Raw genomic sequence first — 23,154 nt, 5'->3', positions numbered from 1 at the left:
TCCAGATCCTCACATTTATCTGTATTGGAGTGTTGAATTTTATTTTCATTTTAGTTTTAGTTCATGTTTACAGCATTATTTAAGTGGCAATTATGTTATTTTAGTGTTTTGTGTTTGTATGTTGGAAACTCTTTATTTTACAGTGACAAATATTTTTAATACCTAAAATAGTTTGGAATATAAAAATTGTATGAGTTGATGGCATATACACCACTAAAAATATACAACACCAAAAGATCTGTATTTGTATGGTAAAGTTCTGGCAACTACAACAGCCAGTTTTAATAATATATAATAATACATTTATTTATGTGTTATAGTGCATTCCCATGGTTTTTTTTAAAAAAAATTCTTGGCAAGACTACTGCAGATCCTGAAAACCTGTTTGGGTGAATTATTAAATGTATGATGACAAAGCCCCGCCCCGTTTTGAGGCATTGAAACGAGGCAGTTGCGTAATTTGTCTTGTCAAACGCGCAAAGAGCTTGACATCTCTGGCTGGCTGTCGTGTCGTTCTCATTTGCGGCATATTGAATGACGTGATCTCCAGCTTATTTCAGCAGAGGACATGCGGTTATGGGCAACGCTTTGTTGATCAAGATCCACGGCTAGAATAAAACACCTCTAAGAACTGAGCGAGGCATTGAGAGAGGACGATTACAGTGGATTTAATGACACTCCATCAAAGCATCACATTCTGGTAACTAGAGTGAATCTGAAATCGCATGTTATATTGGTAAACAGTGCTGGGTGGCAAGCTTTCCTAAATGCCTGTGTTATTTATGCTTTTGATCTAAAACATAACAATCGCTGAACAGCTTCTATTTTATAGTAATGTTTTCTAAAGGTATTCTCCAGTACGTTATACTGTATGTATGAAGCATGCTGGATGAATTGTGCCGAACTCTGCACTGACCTTAATCTGAAAACTCCATAACAGCAGAGCAGCTGTAGGCTCTAAATTCAGATGGAGTATTTCCTAGTTTATGGATGGCAGAGAGAGCTTGTATGGGGGTTCCTTCTTTAGTGTAAGGTAGCAACAAGCCTGTGTATTTACAGATGCTCACAAGCTGACTTGAAAATGGTAGAAATTTTTATAAATTTGAGCTGATCTTTGAGTTTAAGAGTGTGGCTATACATGTGAACACACTGGACAAAAAAGTCAGTCAGGTTTAAGATGCATTCCTCTAAACTTGTCTTGTAATATGTTGTCTAGGAATTTCTGCATTGTTTACTAGAAAGCTTAAATGATTTATGCAAGAGGGTTAGGCAATATGTAATAATTGAAGAAAGCTATACATTAACGTTGCTATGTCAATGACAGTTGCTTGGCTGGATATATGCAGTGTTTTGAGCCAATCAGCTGTGTGGTAAATACCATGTGACTAATGACTGTGTAGAGTATCATGCTGATGGCGCCATAAGAACGCACACAGACCCAAAACCTTCACAGAGCAACCATCTTGAATTGTGTTGTGTACACAGTTTGTGCTTTTAAAAGCCCAATAAAGAATCAGACAATGGCAAAACTATAGCATAATGAAATATTGCGATTTTGGTAGAATACAGCAAGATTACAGATACAGCATTTGGTTAGCAGGGACATGCTAACCACTTAAACCTAGATTTTTGCTATATTTTGAAGGTTTGTTGTTGGATATAGCCGAACAAACTTGTTTCTGTTCATGTATTGTATGTTTTTGTGGTGAATGAAACCCCATTTTTTCTGTTCCTCAGATCAAAAGAGACATGGATGGATACCTGCCGCCTCATTTTCGCGCGTTGTCAGACCATAAGAAGTTTTGTCAAGACAGTTCCCTTAAGATGGACCAAGGCACGCCATACAGCATAAACATGAATGTTTTTTTACCAGACGTCACCTACCTACGGACCGGCATGTGCAGACCTGTGAGGTCCGGGGCGCCACAGATAAAGACAGAACCTCTGCATTCGTCTTTCAACTACTCCAGTTGCCACGGCTCGGTTGCACCCGCCATTACGCATCCAGAGTACACAAACCTCTACAGCCCAGCTACGGAAACGGGTAGCAATGTTTACGTCAAGCATGAGACACCGTCCCTCGAATACCCAGACGTTCCACTTTTTCAGCTGTTGAATTCTGAGCTTGAGCCCAATGGTGGCCACCCTTGCACAGATTCCCACAATGCCACATGCCCTCAGATGCTGACTTATAACAGCATTCACACACACCGCAGCCAGATTGCAGAACGACCACATTGTAATATGAGCAACAGTGGATATTCGCTGCCTACCCAGTTCGGTCAGCATCCTCAGAAGAGGGCGGCTTATCTACCACCCTCCCCTCCAAACTCAGAACCGGGCAGCCCGGACAGGAGGAAAGAACTCATACAGAACTTATCGCTACCTCCGTCATATGCTGCCAGCATGGCGTCTAAAATGGCAGGTCTTACCCCTGGACCAGCAATTTCTGTCCAAACACAAGCAGTACCTGCCCAATTCAACCGCAGAAACAATCCCGATCTAGACAAAAGGAGAATACATCACTGTGATGTACCAGGTGAGATTGCATTGAACATCTAGACACGTTAGTATGTGGCTATAGTATACACTTTATTTGAAATAACATTCAAGGCCTTAAAAGGAAGCTGCGGCTTTTTCCACATAGTCCTTATGACGCAGCGCAGGCTTAAATGGCTATTCAGATGATTTAATGTTGTTGAATAGATATTGTGGACTGACATGACTAAACTTTGGGCAATTACCAGTCTCTAGGTTGGACTTGACTGACTAAGAGGCTTAGAACACAATGGTGAAACCTTTTGACATTGTATATGAGGCTGCTGGACAAGTCAGAGCTGGCTAGAAAGTTAGTTCAAAGGGTAGTTCACCCCAAAATGGAAATTTCCTCACCCTCGTGTTGTTCCAAGCCTACGTGAAATTATTCTTTCTGTTGAACACTAGAAGATATTTTGAAGAACTTCATTGACTTTTTTTATGGACAAAATACTTTTTCCAAAAAATATCTGCTTTTGTGTTTCTCAGAAGACAGAAAGTCATGCATGTTTGGAACGAAATGAGATTGAAGAAATTCATTCACAGAATATTCATTTTTTGGCGAACTATACAAATAATGTTTATATAATGGATATGAGCTTTAATGTTAAAAGTTATGGTATGTATTAACATTTATTGTGTTCTTATGCATCAGGATGTAAGAAGGTCTACACCAAGTCCTCACATTTGAAGGCCCATTTACGTACTCACACAGGTAAGACATTTAATAATCACACAAATGAGAGCTGTTCACACAATTGTCAGCGTGGTATTGCTGTCACATAGTATTTGTGTGACAATAACGTTTAATTTAATATATATATATATATATATATATATATACAGTATCTCACAGAAGTGAGTACACCCCTCACATTTTTGTAAATATTTTATTATATCTTTTCATGTGAAGAAATGACACTTTGCTACAATGTAAAGTAGTGAGTGTACAGCTTGTATAAGAGTGTAAATTTGCTGTCCCCTCAAAATAACTCAACACATAGCCATTAATGTCTAAACCGCTGGCCACAAAAGTGAGTACACCCTTAAGTGAAAATGTCCAAATTGGGCCCAATTAGCCATTTTCTGTCCACGGTGTCATGTGACTCGTTAGTGTTACAAGGTCTCAGGTGTGAATGGGGAGCAGGTGCGTTAAATTTGGTGTTATCGCTCTCACTCTCTCATACTGGTCACTGGAAGTTCAACATGGCACCTCATGACAAATAACTCTCTGAGGATCTGAAAAAAAGAATTGTTGCTCTACATAAAGATGGCATAGGCTATAAGAAGATTGCCAAGACCCTGAAACTGAGCTGCAGCACGGTGGCCAAGACCATACAGTGACATAATTTAGACATTAATGGCTGTGTGTTGAGTTATTTTGAGGGGACAGCAAATTTACACTGTTAAACAAGCTATACACTCACTACTTTACATTGTAGCAAATTGTAATTTCTTCAGTGTTGTCACATGAAAAGATATAATAAAATATTTACAAAAATGTGAGGGGTGTACTCACTTCTGTGAGATACTGTACATTAGTAATAAATCCAGATTACAGAATTCACAAGCTCTGGGTTAGATTTTGAGTCATTTAGTCCATTTTGTCTGCAAATTCTCTCTCAGCAAATGCTGAAAATTTTACACGGAACCTTCTAAAAACAGGCTCAAACTATAAAGTTCTATTATTTATTTAACAGATCACTGATATGGAGAAGAATTTATAAGATCATTTTGAATGATTCGTTAAAAGGACTGGCTCATAAGGGTTGTTTGGTCATGAAAGGTACTACAGTGGTTGTGTTCCATTTATTTGATTCACTAAAAAGATTTGACATTTTTTGGTGAACCAGACTATTCCGGTCAGACTTATTGCATGCAGCCTATGAGTGAGACTCTATAGAAAGACCTTTTCTTGCCAATATTACGCAGTACACAGTATTTTATCTTATCAAATTGTGGTGGTGTTTTCCCCTAAACCTGTATTGGCCTGTGTTTTGTTGCAGGCGAAAAGCCATACAAGTGCTCATGGGAGGGTTGCGACTGGCGATTCGCCCGCTCTGACGAGCTAACGCGCCACTTCAGGAAGCACACGGGGGCCAAACCTTTCCAGTGCGCCGTATGTAGCCGTTGCTTCTCCCGATCGGACCACCTGGCCCTCCACATGAAAAGACACCAGAACTAGAGCCGCCCGCTCTCGTTGTTCTGAGGGTGCCACGGGAGGGCTATCAGGACCTCTGTTGATGATACTAATTAGGATTTGGGTGTGTTGGTTAATCTTGGGTTTTGGCAGTTCATCAGGTACAACAGGACCAAACCCTGCCGTTGGTATGTCTCCTGCGGTCACAAAACCAGCTAATTGATGAGAACTTGGCTCATTTGCCAGATGGGACATTCTTTTGACATGTTTGTTTCTTTGTTTGTCTGCATACTTTGAGGTCATCATTTATGACATAACTACTTTTAATGTGCCTTTTTTACCTTGTGCCATGTAAAATGTACAACGTTCAAGAACTTGTGGGCAGTTTTAATCTTCTTTAAAGCAATATTTCAGATTTAATACAAGTTAAGATTAATTGACTTCATTTGTGGCATAATGATGATCATGTTAAACACACAAAAATAAGGTTGATCTTGTGGCTATATTATTGAAACATTGAGTATTTTAACATTACAAGATTGGCCCCATTGACTTCTATTGTAACCCAGAAATTGGAAGTTGAAATTAATTATGGTAATGAATATTATGCCACAAGTTCTATCAACTGAGTTGAACTTTTATTGAACCCAGAATATTCCTGTAAATGACTACTCATACTTGTATCACAAGGTAAATCATAAAATGCGCTGTAGTCTTGGCTGTAGAACCAAACTGCAGAATAGTCATGAGAATGTGAGCCACAAACGCTGAGTCACAATGAATTAATGTCTCTTAAAAGCAGCACTTGATAAGAAACAGAGCTTCAGAAATTTGTGCGGGAGCCGTCGGGTAATTAGAAAATTAAATGTAGCCTCAGAACACCAAAGAGTTGGATGAAGTCCAAACTATACGTTTCGAAAAGGATTTGCTTTATGTAGGCAAAATGTTTGAAAGCACAATCTGAAGATTGATTGAACTCCTTTATGTTAATTCCTGTGTTTTACTGAAATGCAATAAGTGGTACAAATGCTGTATTTTTCCAGGCTAGAGGTCAGGTCAGATATCAATTACTTCCATAGTTGTTTATTTTCCTTACTATGCATTTGTTTGGGGATAAATGATAGCTTTAAATGTACATATAACGTGTATTTATTTAATGTGCAGTGTGCACATTTAATTTTTTTTTTATTTCTATTTTATAAAATGTAACTCAACGCTTACATGAAATGTGCACCGGGTTACTGGGAAGTGGTTTTAGAAATCTTTTGTTCAAACTAATAGTGCTGTAAATGGCCACATTATGTGGAACAATGTGGCAGCTGATTGTTTACATTAGTTGGTTTGGCTTATGGTGTGTGTTACATCTTTATGTGTGGCCCCATAAAACCTCTTATTTTCCATTACAGTGATACAAATGTTTTCCGCCTTATTTTTCAGAGATTGCAAATGCGTAACAGAAGGGACTCGTTACACATGACAGGCTGATGTTGTTCCTGAGATGGAAGTAAAATATATTGGGGACATATGGAGTTTGTTTTTATCTGAGGTAATGCAATACGAGGATCCACAATGTTTATATGTTTTAGACAGAGAGAGAGAGGAAGAACATATAACTCTATTCTAGATTTGTAATTAGAAGTTCTTCATTTGGTGACCAAAACCAAAAGAGAAAAACTCTCAATTGCTGTAATTTAAAGGTTCAAACTGCTTGTGTAAAATGTTAAACACCCATTAATCACTCTAATTTGCAGCATTTAGATGAGTACAGTTAACTGCATACATCATTACTGTTATTACACATAATATGGAGGCAGGTCTTTAAAGTCTTAGTCTGTCAGGTTAAACTGGAGTGTCCAGCCATCCTGGCTCGCATGTGATTAAGTGAATAAATGGAGGTGTGGTTACAGTTGCTAATACGGGCTGATGGTATTGAGTGGTAACACCCAATTAAATTGATACTATAATTATCTATCCTGTATACAAGTCACTGAGAAACAGTAGAAAGGCCTCAGTCATGAAACATTTTCACAATGCATTCTATTAATCACTATAGGGTGTATATTATTTTCTGAATCAGTTCTTACATAAGCAACCAGTTCTGAACATGAGCAATTCACCCACCCCCGCATAACACGAGTTTAGTAGTAACAAAGGTATATGTGACTTTTATGTCACAGTTCTAATAAAGTCAGAAGTTTAAGACAAAAGTCAGTTACAGATATACTGATGTTATTGTCCAGAAATAAATCACAGAACTTCAGAAATATGTATGCTACACAAAAACTAAGATGGAATGGAGGATTTTAGTATTTATCAAATAAAGGTAAAAATTTTAAATATAATACAAGTCAGTTACCCTATTTTCCAGCGTATGTGAGTTTTATTTGTCTGGTCTCTTTTTAAGAGAAGTTAGCATGTTAGCTGCATGCTAAGTCAGCACATGTCACATTGCGCCTCAAAGTAAAGACTTGCTGGCCAAACAGAGTGATGCTATTTGATTATTAGTGATTAGCTGACTAGTAACTTTAAGATTCTGTGTTATATAACACGTGTTAAACATGCCCAGAATCAGCCCAGCTGCTTTGTCTCTGAGGAAGATTGTTATCGTGAAGTCGATGCCTTCATGTTTCTTTGAAAAGCCCTGTGTCAATAGGGAACTCATTTATTTTCTTTCATGGAAAGGAACAATAGTTTAATTCACTATTTGACCTGACATTTAGATGATCTTTGCAGATGAGAGTATGGATCAAACAGTAGCTCAGCTGTGATCCTCTTTAGTGAATGCCATTTACTGAAAGAACTTATAGGACCACTGTGATGTTGCTCATACCCTAAGGGAAAACTATTGAGTTATCACACTGAATGCAATATCAGTGGAAATGTTTCATACAACTCAAAAAATAGAGTAATTCTATATGTTGTTCATCTGACTCAAAAGTTTTATTTGCACATCTTATGTTTATAGTTACTATAAAAAGGCCCTGAAGTTATGTGGATGAATATTCTAACAAATCAAAATGTTGGAGATTTACGCTTACCAAGGCTACATTTATTTGAAACAAAATTATAGTAGCTTAATATTGTGAAATATTACTAGAGTTTTAAATAACTGTATTCTGTTTTAATATATTTTATAAAGCATTTTGTTCCTGTGATGGCAAAGAATTTTTATCAGCCATTACTTTAGTCTTAGGTGTGAATCATTCAGAAATAATTTGGTGCACAAGAATCAATTCTTTGTATTATCAATGTTGAAAACAGTTGTGCTGCTTAACATTTCGGTGAAAACCATAATGCATTTTTGTTTCAGGATTCTTAGAATAGGAAATTCAAAATATCAGCATTTATTTTAAATCTTTTGTAACATTATAAATGCCTTTACTGTCATTTCTGATCAATTTAATATGCCCTGGCTGAAAGCTGAAAGGGATTCACTTTTTATATATAAAATTTTTTTTATAAAAATAATGAAACACACCAAACTTTTGAATTAGTGTATAATTTCTATAGAGCTGTCATGATGTCAATTATTATTTAATGTGGTAGCTTTACTTATTAGCTTTTTAGGAACTAGCGTAATGTTGTTACTCAAATCCAAAATAGTATAAAAACCCATAAAAATTTCTCATGGGAATCCATGGGGCAAAATTGCTAATCAAGTAAAGGTAAATACATGCGTTTATGCCAATATGTTCCATACAAAATCCAAGTTTATTAACTTCCATGCCTCCGATTAGATTATCAAACAAGTATAATGTTTAACCTCAATTTCAATTCACAGCTCAATCTTCTGGAAAAAAAAATAAAAATACAGAGAATAGCAAAAAGCACAGAATATTTAGACAACTTCAGGAGAAGCAAAATAAAGCTGAAACACTTTCAACCTCTGAAACGATTGGGACATGACAACCTCCAGCAGGATCCAATGGGAAGGGAATCCCTTCGAAGTGTAGCAGGGTAAAATATCACAACTTTACAGTAAAACCAAAAAAGGGGAAAAAAGCTCTGAATATATTTACAATACACACACTATACATAAATACAAGAAAGATAATTACGGAATATCAGCAAAAGAAGAAACAAAGGCCATTGAGTAAATACTTGATTCCAAAGAAAGTTAAGTAAATACATAAAGGCAATATTTTACAGAGATTCAAGGGGGGAAATGCTGTTCACGGAGGAATTATGCCGTTCCACCAGCGTCTTAACATTTAGAATATTTCCTGCGACTGCTCGATTTCCATAACTGGGGACGCATGAGAAGTTCACATGATTTTATAACGTTAGAGGTAAACCAGAGTCCTGTTAATTAAGCAAATGTGTCCTTCCATAGGTGAGTAACACCATATAAATCTTATGCAGCTTCCATAGGAGACACATAAAGAATGTTCAAGAAACACCAACCGGGATATTTACAGCTTCAAAATGGTTCATAAGGCTCAGTGCATTTCAAAGAAACAGATCTTTGTGTCATGTCTGGGTTATTAAACCAGGGAAACCGTGAAAATCTTTATACTAGGCACTCGTCATTATTGCATAACTTTGACCCTGTTTGCCTTTACAAAATTATGTCACAAAAAACATAAGAATGCCAAAGGGGAGGGAAAGTAATGCAGAATTGAGTAAAACAAGTTTAGTTTTTAAAGAAATTAAATCTTGCCGGTGTCTATACTTGTATATTGGTTGCTCATTACTCTTGAATACTGTGTTGGAAACGCTTGTTTCGTTTGGTTGTTTTTGCTTTATTCACATTTTTAGAGTCAGTATAAAAACATTGAAATTGCTAAAAATGAGACCGCACCGCCCGAATACTGTAATATGAGCTGAACATTTGATTGTTCATTAAAACTGCATGCAACTGCTACCGGTTTCACTTAAACCGGCCCTACTAGTGCGTTTACGGGGATAGTTTAGCCAAAAATGGAAATTTGTCATCATTTACTCACCTTCATGTCATTCCAAACCTGACTTTCTTTCTTCTGCAGAACACAACAAACCTTGTTTTTGTCCTAAAAATGTCAAAACAAAATTCTTCAAAATATCTTTTGTGTTTCTCAGAAAAAAGTCATACAGATTTGGACTGACATGAAGGTGAATAAACGATGACAGATTATTATTATTATTATTTTTTTTGGCTAAAGTATCCCTTTAAGATGACAAGCCATAATTTTTCTCAAACACTGAACAGTTTAATATTTTTTTTTTTATTGTATTAGCTGAATGAATGTCTCTGAAAAATCTGCATTTTACGTATAAAGATAATCCCTTGTATTTTTTTTAAAAAGCCCTATTTTAATAGGTATTTACAGCCTGTAAAACGGAGCAATATCTTTTCACTTTCACATATATTACAACATCTTTAAAAGTATTTTTTTGTACAGAAAATAGTCATATGCAGATGAAGTGCCTCCCATTACAGACAAACTTCAAAACAGAATATGATGATAAAAGATACATTGGTGATTAATGTCACGTCTATCTTAAAATAATTACTTCCATACTTCATAAAAACAAGGTACTCAAGTTATGTTCAAGCCCATATACAACAGGATACACACGTGTGTACACAAATACATAGTGAGGAACATAAAACATGGTGCATCATAATACTTCAGAATAAACAAATAAACAAACAATGTTAGAAATGGATTGGTCATCTCTAGCGGACAAACGGTTACTAAGTAATGAATGTTCCTATTGATACGTTTCCTTTCACAGCATTTTGACTTTTGTTTCCTTTTGTTGGTGACGAAAAGTCCTACATGCCCCAGCAACTGTGACTGATTGTAGATTTAGTCAGCATGTTTGATCACCCCTGCATGCACAGGCAGACCGTAAAGTCAATGTAAATTCTAGTAATATCTAATCATCCGAAAAGCGGTCACAAGGCTTTCTGTGGCCACTTGAAAGTGCATAATATGGATCACAGGGACAGAAGACTTTGACAGCTCTCCTTTAAAAACAAAAAAACAGAACTTAGACATCTTAGTGAAAACCTCTACCTTAATGTGGACGGCACAGCGTGGAACATACAGTGAATTTATCTGGGTACAGTATGGAAAAGAATTAGCTGTATTCACACAAGTGCGGCATATTGCTTTTTTGAGTATCTTTGTGTAGTGTGTGTCTATATATATATATATATGTTTAAGTTAAGAAATCTCTCGTAGAATACTAGAACAATAAAACAACAGAACGAACGACAGACAGACAGGCTAGATCAGGGGTGTCAAACTCAGTTCCTGGAGGGCCGCAGCCCTGCAGAGTTTAGTTCCAACACGCAAACCTTGTAGTTTTCAAATAAGTCTGAAGGACCTGATTAGCTGGATCAGGTGTGCTTAATTAGGGTTGAAGCTAAACTCTGCAGGGCTGTGGCCCTCCAGGAACCGAGTTTGACACCCCTGGGCTAGATAGATAGAGAAATGTCTTAAATAAACATTAGAACAGATTCTAATATCAACAGATATGGCTCAGTAAATATTTGAATCACTTTCTAACATCTCCAACATTAGAATGCATAAAGAAAACGTAAAAACAAAAAAGAATACGAAGAAAAACACAGGCTATCAGGGATCCCTTTGTAATCCAGCTCACTGGCTGCCCTCTACTAGTGACTTTGGAGATTGTTCAATTGTTGTGATGCTAGGATAATGCTAAAATATATGTGGGTGGAAAAATGTGGAAAATTGGTACATTGGTAACACTTCACAATAAAGTTGGATTCATTAACATTATTAATGCATTGGGTATAATGACCTAACCATGAACAATACTTCAACAGCACTTATTTACCTGGGTTACTGTTCATTTCTATATACTATACACCAATAGCCTACTTTTAAACATTTGAAGTGTTGACTAACATTACAGCATGATGAACAACGGCCAATAGTGTAATACATCATGAATAAAATTTACTTAGATTAAAAACGCTTGTGCATTCTAAAGTTTGGGGTCATAAAGTTTTATTTTATTTATTTATTTTTAATAATTAACACTTTTTTTCAGAAAGGAAGCATTAAATTGATCAAATTTGACAGTAATTAATTTATAATGTTACAAAATATTTCTATTTCAAATAAATCCCTTTCTATTCATTAAAGACTCCTGAAACAAACTATCATGGTTTCCACAAAAATATTAATCACAACTGTTATTAGAAAATGTTTCCTGAACACTAAAGGATCATGTACACTGAACACTGAAGACTGGAGTACTGGCTGTTGTAAACTCAGCTTTGCCGTTATAAGAATAAATTACATTTTATATTATAATATATGTTTATGTAAATATGATTATTTAAATTAGAAAAGTTTTTTAAATTGTAATATTAATTCATAATATTGTTGTTTTTACTGTATATTTTATCAAATAAATGCAGCCTTGGTAAACATATAAGACTTTTCAAAAACTTAAATATCCTTACTGACCCCAAACTTCTGAATGGTAATGTACATTGTTAGTTCAATGTTACCAAATGCATTAACTAATTGAAGTGTTAAGGAAATATTTAGCAAATGGATACACTGATGTTTGCAAAGACACTTCATAAATACAAAGTGAAGAACAAATCCACTGAACAGTGCTGTTGCACTGACCATAACTGACATCAGGCTTCATAGTTCAAAAGCAATCTCACAAAAGGAGAAGAAAACCGAGGACATTCAAGAGATTTCCTCAGCATATTCTAGAAAGTTGTGAAAGATTATACCTCCGCTAGAAATCCACTATAAATAGAAGAGGTATCTGAATTATAGAAAACAAAGCGGCACTGGTAGAAAGCCAAAGTTTTGACTGTGTATATGGGTGAGGAGGACCAGACCAGCTCACCCCTGTGGTGCTCGGAATAACTATATTGCTCTTCTGCCTGTCTTAGTAGACCCTCATTATCCAGATTTACACATATTTTCCTAATTAGTGAGTCAATGTGATAAAATTATAACAAATGTGGAGAGTAGACTGCAGAAGCCCACCTATACTTTGTCTGTTAATCAAATTCAATCAGTTTCGGTTTAAAATCAACAGTTGCAAGGAACAGAAGATATTATCACCCAAAATGAACATTTTGTTGTGTAATCTCATTCGCTGGTGTGTTAACCTGTAAATGGCAACCTTGGAAACCGCTGGAATCACTGGCCCAAAGTCTTCATCATTAGAGGATCTGCTTAATCCTTCTCAGATACTTCTGGCTCTTGATGTTCCGCAAAAAGGTAAATGTAAAAAAACTGTGCAAGTACACCATTCAAGGTCACGCTCCCCTTTTGCTTCTGTCAGAACAACACATAAAGCCATTCCACTCTGCGTTTCTTTACATTGTAGATGTTGAGTGAGAAGCAGCCCTGTTAAAACAGACCACACGAATGATTCAGAAAGGAAAAATCAGAAAACAAACCGTTTGTCCGAGTGAAATATTCCTTTGAACAGACACGAGACAATCAACATTCTGGACTCCAAAGGTTTCAGGCCTGTAGATGAGGCCCCTCCCTCCCTGAATGGACCCTGTTTGGCTCTGCAAATGTGGGGAAGGCATCATACTCCTCCTTCACTTGCTCTTTTATCCTTACTCTCAGGAGCAGGGATGGCCGTTTTACTGTGTCCAGCCCAGCTGAACACTATTGGGGGAGATCCAGCTCTCCCGTGTGTGCGAGTGAGTGAATGAGTGGGTGGCTTCAAACCAGCATGTGTCTGCGACGGTGCAGGGCCAGATGGTCTGAGCGGGAAAAGCTTCGGTCGCAGTCCCCGCACTTAAAGGGTTTGACCCCTGTGTGTTTACGGTAATGCCGTGTCAACTCGTCCGAGCGGGCGAACTTCCATGTGCAGCCGTCCCAGGTACACTTGTATGGCTTCTCACCTGGTGGAGATAATGGACCATACTTAAGCAAAAATAAACACCACTGTAATTTTAGAAATATTAAGAAATTGTAAAATATGAAACAAGCAAGCCTGGTTGAAAGAATAGTTTACCCAAAAATGAAAAATTGGCCATTCAAGATATAAATGAGTTTTTTCATCAGAACAGATTTTAGCATTACATCACTTGCCGTCAGAATGACATTATTAAACAGCTGATAAAAACATCACAATAATCCAAAATATGACTCCAGTACATCAAGTAACATCTTGAGTGACAATTTTTGGATTGGAGAAAGCAATATTATGATCTCGATGATGGATTTTTTTTTATTACAAAAATCTTTTTGCTTCATAAGACATGAATTAATGGATTTGAGTCATGCCATTCATTGCATAAGATCCATTGCTGAGCAACATTTCAAATAAAGAAACAAATCTGGATAGCCTTAGGGTGTTAGTAAATTTTATTTGGGGGTGAACTGTTCCTTCAACCAGAAACAATACTCCAAATTCAAATAAAGTGATAGTGAAACGAGGTGTACAGATTGTATTTGGTTGTTGTCAAACCTGTGTGTGTCCTCCGGTGTGCCTTTAAATGGGAGCTCTTGGTATAAACTTTATTACAGCCTGCAAAGTCACATCTGTGAATGCGTCTTTTCTTGGAGTCTGGAGATTCAGGGGGCTGTGGCCGTCGAATGCTCTCAATACTGAATGGTGACATGGAACTGAGAGAGAGAGTGAGAGATTTTTAATCACCCTGTATAGAGCATTACAATATTATCAACTGACCTTATTCAGAATCCAAAGAAATGAACTGAGACAGCAGCATGTACATAAGCTAACTGCTGCCACCTTGTGGTAACATGATATAAAACACCAAGACTAGATATGTTTGATAAAAAATACAGTAATATTGTGAATTATTTATACAATTTAAAATAATTGTTTTCTATTTATATAAATTTTACAATTTAATTTGTTCCAGTAACGGCAAAGCTGAATTTTCAGCACGCATAACTACAGTTTTCAGTGTCACATGATCCTTCAGAAATCATTCTAATATGCTGATTTGCTGCTCACAAAACATGTATTATCATTATAAGTATGTATTATCATTATTAAGCAGTTGTGCTGCTTAATATTTTTGTAAAAATGGTGATACAATTGTTTTTTAATCAGGATTCGTTGATGTGTACAAAGCTCAAAAGAACGGCATTTATTTGAAATGTAAATTATAAATGCCTTTAGTGTAATTTGTGACCAATTTAATGCATATTTGTGGAATAAAACTATAAAAAAAAAATAAAAAAACATATACAGAACTGTTACTCTTACTGACCACAAACTGGTAGTGTGTGTGAGTGGGTGTGTGTTTGTGTGCGTGTGCGTGTATATATATATATGCATATATATATCAATCAATCAATATCAATCAATAATAATTTTATTCCGGTCCTCACAAAATAAATAAAATACAAATCCTATATAGGATTTGTAGTGAACTGTCTCCACCACACGCAGCCCACTTCCTGTTTCTCACCTGCTCCTGGGTCACCTGTATATATATATATATATATATATATATATATATATATATATATATATATATATATTTGTGTATATGTATGTATGTATGTATGTATGTATGTTTATATATATATATTTGTGTATATGTATGTATGTATGTTTATATATATATATATATATATATATATTTGTGTATATGTATATGTATGTATGTATGTATGCATGTTTATATATATTTGTGTATATGTATATGTATGTATGTTTATATATATTTGTGTATATGTATGTATGTATGTATGCATGTATGTATATATATATATATATATATATATATATATATATATATATATATATATATATATATATATAGTAGTCTATGAGGAAAGTCAAAAAATAAAAATGAGATGCAACTATCAGCAAACACAAAGTTGCCATCCCTTCAAATTGATGAAAAAATGTGCTCAAATTGTGTGAACTGTATGAAACAAGAGAAGCATTCACTAACCAACATTTTACAGACTGTTAACAGAAAAAAAAGAAAAAAAAAAGTTATTTGACTGCTTGCCCATTTTGTCCATAATGTTCTACTCATGATGTATCACTAGATGGCGCTGTAGACCTGATGCATGTTGATGGTACAACGCAAACACTTAAGGCCAAAAACATGTCATCTTTTTTCTTACAAAACAAGCCATAATTGTTACAGAGATGTTACATTTGTTGCTTGTAAGTTTGCTGTTAGAAATACTGAAGGGAATGTCTTAACATGCTCATTCCAATTAATATTACACAATATTGTATGTTCAAATGAATAAAACTGTACAGTACTCTATTATGATTGCTGTGAGAAAATGAATTATTGCCTTTCCAGACGGTGGGCCTGCTTTCAGACTGAAAAGCTGGCTCTCATTAAGAGGATTTGTACATATCAACCAATGAGCTCACTGAACTGTTGGAGAAGAGCGGAGAGCCAAGTAAGTGTGAGGACATGCTGTGTTTGAAAGCAAGAGAGCGTACGAGTCATTTTATTACATTTCTCCCATAGGTAGAGACAGAGGAGAGCCTAATTACATTACACTGTCCTCGCTCGCCTTCCCTTCTAAGGTAAAAAGAGCTCTATGTCTCCTGCTCTGCTGATTGGCATGGGCTGGGCCTGGCAATAAAGGCCAAGGGGGCGGAGCCAGACAACCCCTCCAGTGAACTGTCTCCACCACACACAGCCCACTTCCTGTTTCTCCCCTGCTCCTGGGTCACCTGTTGGTGTTGGTGTGCTGCCAAGCAAAGGCCTAGCGGAAATGAGCCAATGTGTCAGAAATGAGGAGCTCTCTCTCTCTCTCTCTCTCTCTTGCTGCCTCAAGCAAACACACGCAGAGAGCGAAAGAGAGAGAGAGAAAGAGACCCAGGAGGGGAGAAGTGAAATTGAGAAGAGGAGACAAAGAGAAGCTGAGAAAGAGGCAATGAGCCAAACAGGTTGTTTTTATTCTCTCCGAGAAATTACAAGAGAGAGAGAGAGAGAAAGAGTCGCAGAGAGAGTTTCTGTGAGAATGAAAGTTGGTGGCAGATAAAAATGGAGGGGGTTGATGTTGGAAGGAGAGTTCAAAAGGAGTCAGGGAGCATGAAGGGAGTGACAGGATTTACAGTGGAAAGACTTTCAGCGGCGAACTCTCACAGGATGTTTACAGTCTGATATATTTCAGAGGGGACGCCACTGACATAAATAATGATACAGTAGTCTGACTCATGGAAAATGACTTGAAAATACAGATCCACCTGACAGATGGTTATTCTCTCCTTAATGTAAAGGGGATTCGCCTCAAATTATCATGTCTAGATACATATCCAGTACACATCAACCAGTTTATCATTTGAGTCAGTCAATAAAAGATTTAATACTTTTTATTTGAATATATTTTGAAATGTAATTTATTCCTGTGATACCAAGTTGAATTTTGAACAGCCATTACTTCAGTCTTCAGTGTCACATAAACCTTTGGAAATTATTGTATTATGCTGATTTGGTGCCCAACCATTTCTTATTATCAACTTTGAAAACAGTTGTGTTGCTTTGTATTTTTATGGAAACTGTGATCCATTTTTACCAGGTTTCTTTGATGAATAGAAATATCGAAAGACTCTACACTGTGATTTTGCTTGCTTAATATAGGAAATATTTATTTCCAAAAAATAAAAAATACCCCAATCTTTTGATTTTCTGATTGATAAATTTATTTTACTGGCTATTATTGTGATTCTATTGGGGGGGGGGGGGGGGGGGGGGGGGGTGTATTGACCCATGTTTGATATCAATACCAGCTAAATCCATTATCAGTAGATCTACAATCTATAAACATCGGTCTCACACATCTCCTTCACAACACTATTGTCCACAGGCACCAGGTGTCCTCTAGATTCAGCTATGGTGCAACAACACTAGCCTGGTACTACGATGATCCCCTGGTTGGGTGGACTCTTGTTTTGACTAGCTCAACCCTTCCCCCAGCACAAAGAGGACACCATGATACTTTTAATTCATACACCACTGGGACTTATCTCCCCTCGTTTACTTAACATTTTACTTAAATCAAAGCCTTTGGGTGGGTCCTGCCATAGATTCAAACATGTCTGTTTTTACTCCTCATCAAAACGTAACATATGCTAGTGCTTTCACCTACTGTAGAACAGTGTGGAGCTTTGCTGCCCAAATAATGCCTAGACCTTTAAAACAGCTCTTGTGTGGACCCTGCATAACCCGAATCCATCCTGGCTTTGTGTGGAGGGGGTGGGGTGTATGAATTCTGTATGTTGAAATGGTTCTGAAGCATTTTAATATCAGACTGAATTGAGCGCTTGGTCTTTTTGTCTCTGCTCTCCTTTCAGAATGGCCAGTGAAGTAAGCTTATTGCTCAGGGCTCAGGGTATTCTCTGATACACTCCCCTAAATATTTGTCACAAGACCTGCATCTCGTCCAGGCTGCAAAGAGGAATGACAAAGAACCAAGGTGGCAGGGAGAGATTAGGTTAGATCACCGAAGGCCTACTCTAGGTACTGTATAAAATATATAATATAATAATAATAATACGATATATTAGAAATATAAAATTATATACAGTATAGAGAAAATATATATATATTAATATTATTTAAATAAGTACTACATAGTAAATTATTTATAATAAGAATGTTTTATATAAAATATAAATAATATATATTAAATACAAACTAATGTTGAATATAAATAGTATAAATATTATTTAAAAATTACAAAAGGACTTTTTTGGTGGGGACTGGACCCCTTATTGTAGGAAAGAGCTCTTCAAGAACAGTGCTATTAAGGGTTTTGTTGTTCTATGGAGCTACTATTTTAAATTAGTGCTAGATGACAATGCTAAAAATAACATTATTTTGTGTAGTTGGTGTAATGCAATGTTTAAGAAATTGCACACATTATTTTCCACATAACGTACATTATTGTTGCTCCTCTCTGCCCCGCCTTTCTGAAACGCGTCGATTTTTACAAAGCTCATCGTTCTGAAAAGTGTGGTGTGTTCTGATTGGCCAGCTATCCAATGCGTTATGATTGGCTGAATAACTGTAAACAAATAAATAAATGTTACACCCCTTACCGCATTTTGAAACACACAGCGTCTCCATGACATGGCGCCTTTCTTTATGTAAACATTTGGGCGGTTTTATGCAAATCTTCCAACACTGACATAGATATGTGGTGGCATTAGGGTGAGGCGTTTTAGTAAGGTGTGGTCGAGTCTTAACTTTTATAAAGAATATTTCTTTGAGTTTGAGACTTTAGTCTTTGCAACTTTACGAATCTTATTTATGCACAAACAGCTTGTAACACTCCAAAGACAAAGGAATACTTGAAATCGCATCATCGTCTTTAAAATCTTAAAATTTGTAGACGTGAGTGTCCAATATTAGTCAATAAATATGCAGAATTGACCACACCAGTAAACAAAATACTAATATTGGCTGTTAACTAATATGGTCATGCATCCTTAGTACTGAAGTTTGTTAATGGTGCAGTAATGCAATAGCATGTGGGAACTGAAAGTGTGTAGTTGTATGTGCAAATATGTGTGTGTGTGTGTGTGTGTGCGCAGCCACATTCCCCACATGTCTGACTAAATGGCCCTGGGGACTCAAGAAACCCAAAAGAACCTGCCAGGGCCACTTTATTTATATTATAGCCCCTTTCATAATGGTATTCATGGATAATGCAACACACACAATATAGAAACCATTTGTCCAAAATGCAACCAATATAGATGCATTTGCTACTCATTTGTCCCTCACTCTCAGAGATGCAAAAGTTGGGCAATGACTTTTGGTCTGTTCATCTGAAACCGATATCAGCATAAAGCTAGATATCAGCACATAACAGCATCTGGCCTCTCGCTCAGAGTGTCGTGACGTGTGATACAGGGCTTCTTTAGCTGCATGGATATTTAAATTAAGTGCAGAGCTGGCAGTTCACTCTCTCCTAAATTGGCTCGTCTGGTGGTGAGGACGGTCTTATAGTGGAGACAGAGTCATTTTGGGTCGGCTGTGACTGGCCTCTGACAGGTCCATGAGCCGAGGGGGTTATTTTAGTCCCGCGGGGCCTCGCGGTGCCTGCCAAACTCTGCAGCCACAAATTCGCCCCACAAGACAAGGCATCATTCCTACTGTTAGATGCTCCGGTCTCGCTGTACACTGCATTTTATTGCCTAGCCTTTGTAATTTTCTGGTTGAATTATTGTGCAAAAACACTGACCCAATTAAATGACAATATTCTTCATCAAACACTTCTTTGATGTGATAAATGCTTATTTGTTCTCGTCCATTGAGTCCGCCGTGCTATCGGTGTTATTCTTGTGGCGACGCTGCCCACAATGTTATCTTATTTCACATGCTAGAATGAACACAGCTGCACACATGCCCTCTTTCTCCTTTTCTCTCTCTCTGTAAACAGCCAAAAGCAGCAGCTTTATAACACCATTCCTGTAAATCTGGTTAAACTGTGTTTTGGCATTCTGCTGCACTGGGGGGCAAATTCCTAATACCGTTCATATACAGCACACTCGGAGCAAAGGGAAACATTTACACGGTGTTGGTGCGAAGCTTTGACATACGGAGGAATCCTGGAATACTTTCCAAACCATTTGCCTAAATAACAGGCGGACGGCAGGGTGCTGGTAGGGGGGCAGGCTCATGGAAAACACTTTGGGAGAAGTCCTAGGCTGTTTTTTTACTGCCTGCAGGCTTGAGAGACTTCTGGTTTTGATCATGTTACTGTCTTTAATGGGATGACTACCTCATCTGAGTGAAGACACATGGAGTTGTGCCGCCAAGAATGGGAGGTGACAGCTAATGTTACCAAAGAGCCGGTTTAACAAAGAATGGCCTACAAAGAAACGCTTCACAGTTTGCTAACAAGAAACTATTCTTCTAAGCACAGGTCAAGAGTGCTCCAACCACACAACTTTGCGATGCCATTTGCAGATGTTTTTTGGAACTATGGATTCATGAAACACTAACTCCATGCTGGTAACGATAGAACTTGCAACAATAATTGCCTAACTTTGCTATTGGGAAATGCACCCCAGGTTGGGAACAACATGAAGCTTAATAAATGATGACAATTATCATTAACATAATTATCATTTCTTAACCAGAGGGTCAGCCCCACTAGGGCCCCAAAAAGTCTTAACATTATTTATATTTAGTCATATTTACATAATCTTAATTAAAATGCTAAAAACACAAAAAATATAAATATACAACATTAAACTGGCAACATATTTTTGAGTTTTCTTACAACAAGAAACACATCAGTATAAATAGGATAGCCTTCGAATATCGAATACTGTCTTGGACAAAGGGGTGGTTGGGCTCAAAAAGGTTGATATCCACTGCTTTAAAGTCAAACTAAAGAGCAGAATCTTCAAACACACAATATAAATCTACATTATTTTATCTGAAGATAGTCAGTGTGCATATGTTGAAGTTTGATTTCCAGTGCATGCTGGTGTGTTTGTGAGAGTGTGTCTTTAGTGAATACTCACTCCTGGACTGCTCGTGCTATAGACAGCGCCGTGGATCCTGTTTCATTAACACTGTCCAAGGTCACGTTTGGCAGGTCGTCATCATCACTGTCACTTTTGATTTGTCTTGGCGACAGGCCATTGGGGTCTGTTTGTGCTGCCGCAGGGGGAGGACAACAGAGGAGGAGGTTAGTTACATGACTGTAATATGCGTACCGCCCGACGCTATTCTCAGGCCCATTCAGCAGCTCACAATATGCCACATGACACTGAGCAGAAATTAGCACAGCATTTCAGGGTGTTTCTTCAACTTTTGGCACTTTAATGTCCCAAGGGTTGATTTTTATTAAAATGAACAGATTTCAATTTTTTTTCTGTTTATTATATTAAGGTCACATTAACTGTCTTAGAACCATTATCATGCCTTCATTATTTATATCTGCTACTTTTTAAATGCCCCTAAATTAATTAGGCCCAGTAAAACAATAAATGCTCAATAAAACATGTAATTTCCACCAGAATCAGAATCAGAATGAGCTTTATTGGCCAAGTATGTTTACACATACAAGGAGTTTGTTGTAGTGACAGAAGCTCCACAGTGCAACAGAAAGACAGAAACAGAACAGGACACAGATAATAAAAGAATAACAACAAATAACCAAATGTACAAAGCAGCAAAAACACAATATATAATATAGACAACTATGTATGTTCAGGTCAAGTATGTGCAAATTAGAAATGAGAAAATAAAGATAAAATTAGTGAGTGTGGTGAATGGATAGTGTATTATAGTTGTGTGTTCCACGTTTATTGTTGAGTGTTCATGAGATGGATTGCCTGAGGGAAGAAACTGTTCCTGTATCTGATCGTTCTGGTGCACAGAGCTCTGTAGCGTCAACCAGACAGTAACAGTTCAGAGAGGGAGTGTGTTGGATGTGAGGGGTCCAGAGTGATTTGTGTGAACACCACAGAATGCTGTTAAACACAGTACGCCTTTTTAAGTTGGTGGAAATTAAATTGCAGTTTATTTAATAAATGTCCACAGGGCCAAAAGGGAACAAATATAATATTCAACAAATACAATATTAATATTATAATATTAAAACATATTGGCATTAACCAGGCACAATACAAAAGGATTTCCAGCTGCAGTAATTTAGCATATACTATTAAGACAGTATATACTTTTTTATTAAATTTTAGTACTTCAAATTAAATGAAAATTAGAAATATTTCCTGATCAACTAAAAAAAAAAAAGTGTTTTAAAGTTTAGGCTTTCATCTAATACATAACACACTGGTAACAACACTGGTGTGAAGTGACAGAATCTCAGCCATTTGATTTTTAATTTACAGTGTTGTGGAGGGGCATTTGGGACCAAATATATTTCACCCAAAAAGCCAGATTGGCATGTGTTTGTGTGTGTGTGTATGTATATATAAACTCACTGGCCACTTTATTAGGTACACCTTGCTAGTACTGGGCTGGACCCCTGTTTGCCTTCAGAACTGCCTTAATTCTTTGTGGCATAGATTCAACAAGGTTTTGGAAACATTCCTCAGAGATTTTGGTCCATATTGACATGATAGCATCACGCAGTTGCTGCAGATTTGTCGGCTGCACATCCATGATGCAAATCTCCCATTCCACCACATCCCAAAGGTGCTCTATTGGATTGAGATCTGGTGACTGTGGAGGCCATTTAAGTAAAGTGAACTCATTGTCATATTCAAGAAACCAGTCTGAGATGATTTGAGCTTTGTGACAAGGTGCATTATCCTGCTGTAAGGAGCCATCAGACGATGGGTACACTGTCATAAAGGGATGAACATGGTCAACAACAATACTCAGGTAGGCTGTGGCGTTTAAACGATGCTCAATTGGTACTAAGGGGCCCAAAGTGTGCCAAGAAAATATCCCCCACACCATTACACCACCACCACCAGCCTGAACCGTTGAGACAAGGCAGGATGGATCCATGCTTTCATGTTTTTTACGCCAAATTCTGAACCTACCATCTGAATGTTGCAGCAGAAATCGAGACTCATCAGACCAG

The 23,154-nt window shown here is 37.0% G+C and overlaps 2 protein-coding genes across 2 annotated transcripts in view; one reads left to right on the top strand and one right to left on the bottom strand.

The window, feature by feature from the left end:
* Positions 1-436: 436 nt before the first annotated feature.
* LOC306876782 (Krueppel-like factor 5) lies at positions 437-6,583 on the top strand. The gene is made up of 4 exons (XM_079428184.1): positions 437-700; positions 1,738-2,539; positions 3,191-3,250; positions 4,542-6,583. Exons 2-4 carry the CDS (start codon positions 1,750-1,752, stop codon positions 4,718-4,720), a joined length of 1,029 nt encoding a protein of 342 aa, XP_079284310.1. The 5' UTR covers positions 437-700; positions 1,738-1,749; the 3' UTR covers positions 4,721-6,583.
* Positions 6,584-8,370: 1,787 nt separating this feature from the next.
* Positions 8,371-23,154, bottom strand: part of LOC306876756 (Krueppel-like factor 12) — a 50,321-nt gene continuing 35,537 nt past the window's right edge. Inside the window, exons 4-6 of the mRNA XM_079428153.1 lie at positions 21,119-21,254; positions 14,096-14,253; positions 8,371-13,526 (exon numbers count right to left, since the gene is read on the bottom strand). Coding sequence (XP_079284279.1) covers positions 13,345-13,526; positions 14,096-14,253; positions 21,119-21,254 — 476 coding nt within the window. The 3' untranslated portion in view covers positions 8,371-13,344. The remainder of the gene's footprint in view (positions 13,527-14,095; positions 14,254-21,118; positions 21,255-23,154) is intronic.

This window comes from Barbus barbus, assembly GCF_936440315.1.
Source record: "Barbus barbus genome assembly, chromosome: 11".
Lineage (NCBI taxonomy): Eukaryota > Metazoa > Chordata > Actinopteri > Cypriniformes > Cyprinidae > Barbus > Barbus barbus.
Note: the sequence above shows the minus strand (reverse complement) of the source record. Positions and strands in the feature narration are given on the sequence as shown.